This window comes from Phyllostomus discolor, chromosome 15, assembly GCF_004126475.2.
Source record: "Phyllostomus discolor isolate MPI-MPIP mPhyDis1 chromosome 15, mPhyDis1.pri.v3, whole genome shotgun sequence".
Lineage (NCBI taxonomy): Eukaryota > Metazoa > Chordata > Mammalia > Chiroptera > Phyllostomidae > Phyllostomus > Phyllostomus discolor.
In genome coordinates this window covers 2,232,405-2,233,938 of record NC_040917.2, presented here as the reverse complement: position 1 = coordinate 2,233,938, position 1,534 = coordinate 2,232,405, and the positions used below count along the sequence as shown (strand labels likewise).

Genomic DNA, 1,534 nt, shown 5'->3' with positions numbered 1-1,534 from the left:
AGACATGTAGCCTCAGACTCCCACTGATCATGGTCCTTGTACCCTCTCCCTTCTGTTATGTGGGATCAAGTCTTCAGCTATGAAACCCTCTGCCTCATGACTATGCAAATGATAAGAGGTAGACTAGGTTAAATGTGAGTCTATCTGTGCCCTGAGGGCATCACCCACAGCCACACCCTCCTCTACAGAAGCCCTGACTGCATAGCCCTGCATCATGGACTGGAGCTGGAGAGCACTCTTCCTGGTGGCATTGGCTACAGGTAAAGGGCTTCCCAGTCCTTGGGTTGAGAAGGGGCCAGGAAGAGGCAAGGGGAATTTCCAACCACTCTTGCCTCCTCTCCACAGGTATCCATGCCCAAGTGCAACTGGTCCAGTCTGGGGCTGAGGTGAGGAAGCCTGGGGCCTCAGTGAAGGTCTCTTGCAAGGCTTCTGGATACACCTTCACCAGCTACATTATTGACTGGGTGCGACAGGCCCCAGGACAAGGGCTTGAGTGGATGGGAATAGTTAACCCTAACAATGGTGGCACAAACTATGCACAGAAGTTCCAGGGCAGAGTCACCATGACAGCAGACAAGTCCACGAGCACAGCCTACATGGAGCTGAGCAGTCTGGGAGCCAAGGATACAGCCATGTACTACTGTGCCTCAGGCACAGCGAAGGGAACACAGCATGAGCCCAGACACAAACCTCCCTGCAGGAGGGGCTGGTAACACCAGGGGGAGTTCAAAGTCCCTGAACACAAGGATCTTCTCATAAGCATGTTCACTAGGAGTTTTCTGCTGGTTTCCTGTGTGGTTTCCTCTTCCTGTAACAGTTTCCCTCAATACATCTCTCTGGATTCCTTATTGTGAACTCACCTCTGAAGTCTCTGAGTTAGAGAAATCTGTTGTAAAGAGACACAGTATTCTCACATGGAGCAAAGGCAGAGTCTCTTTCAGACAGCCTCAGCCTAGTTTCAATGAATCATTAAACCTTCTGACCCATGTCTGCTCAATCTACCCAGAGCCTCTGTTGGGCCCAACAGCTTTCCCCAGCCCCTCAAAGCTCAGTACCCAAGCTGGCCAGCACCAGGACACATTCATGCTTGACAGTGGGCATCAGAGGAAAATGAAACAAATGCCAGAAAGTGAAACACCCCTGGGGGTGATGCTCACTGACTTGGCATCATGCTTACAGCACCCAGCATAGGTGACAGCACACAGGACACAGGGACCCACAGCAGCTTGGTGTGGATGTCCTTCCTGGAGACTCACACACACACACACACACACACACACACACACACTCACACCCCAAAGGGACATAGAAGGTTTATCATGGATATTTGTCAAATATCTGCGAGGGTTGGGAAGGCCCTCAGTAAGTTGGACGTGGTGCGACAGAGCCAGGGAAAGGAACTGATTCAGGTTTTTATTCTGTTGAGAAGGTGGTAACAGGGGGGTTCTGCTTATTGGTATTGCGTGGTTTCAATCTTCCAGTGACATCTAAAGGGGTTCCCAGCCTTTCCTAGCATATTTCCTACATGAACAGA

At 50.8% G+C, this 1,534-nt stretch overlaps 1 gene segment (V, D, J or C); it reads left to right on the top strand.

The window, feature by feature from the left end:
• Positions 1 to 214: 214 nt before the first annotated feature.
• Positions 215 to 713, top strand: LOC118498326. The segment is given in 2 exon segments: positions 215 to 260; positions 346 to 713. Coding segments are annotated over 2 exon segments (414 nt in total).
• The last annotated feature ends 821 nt before the right edge of the window (positions 714 to 1,534 follow it).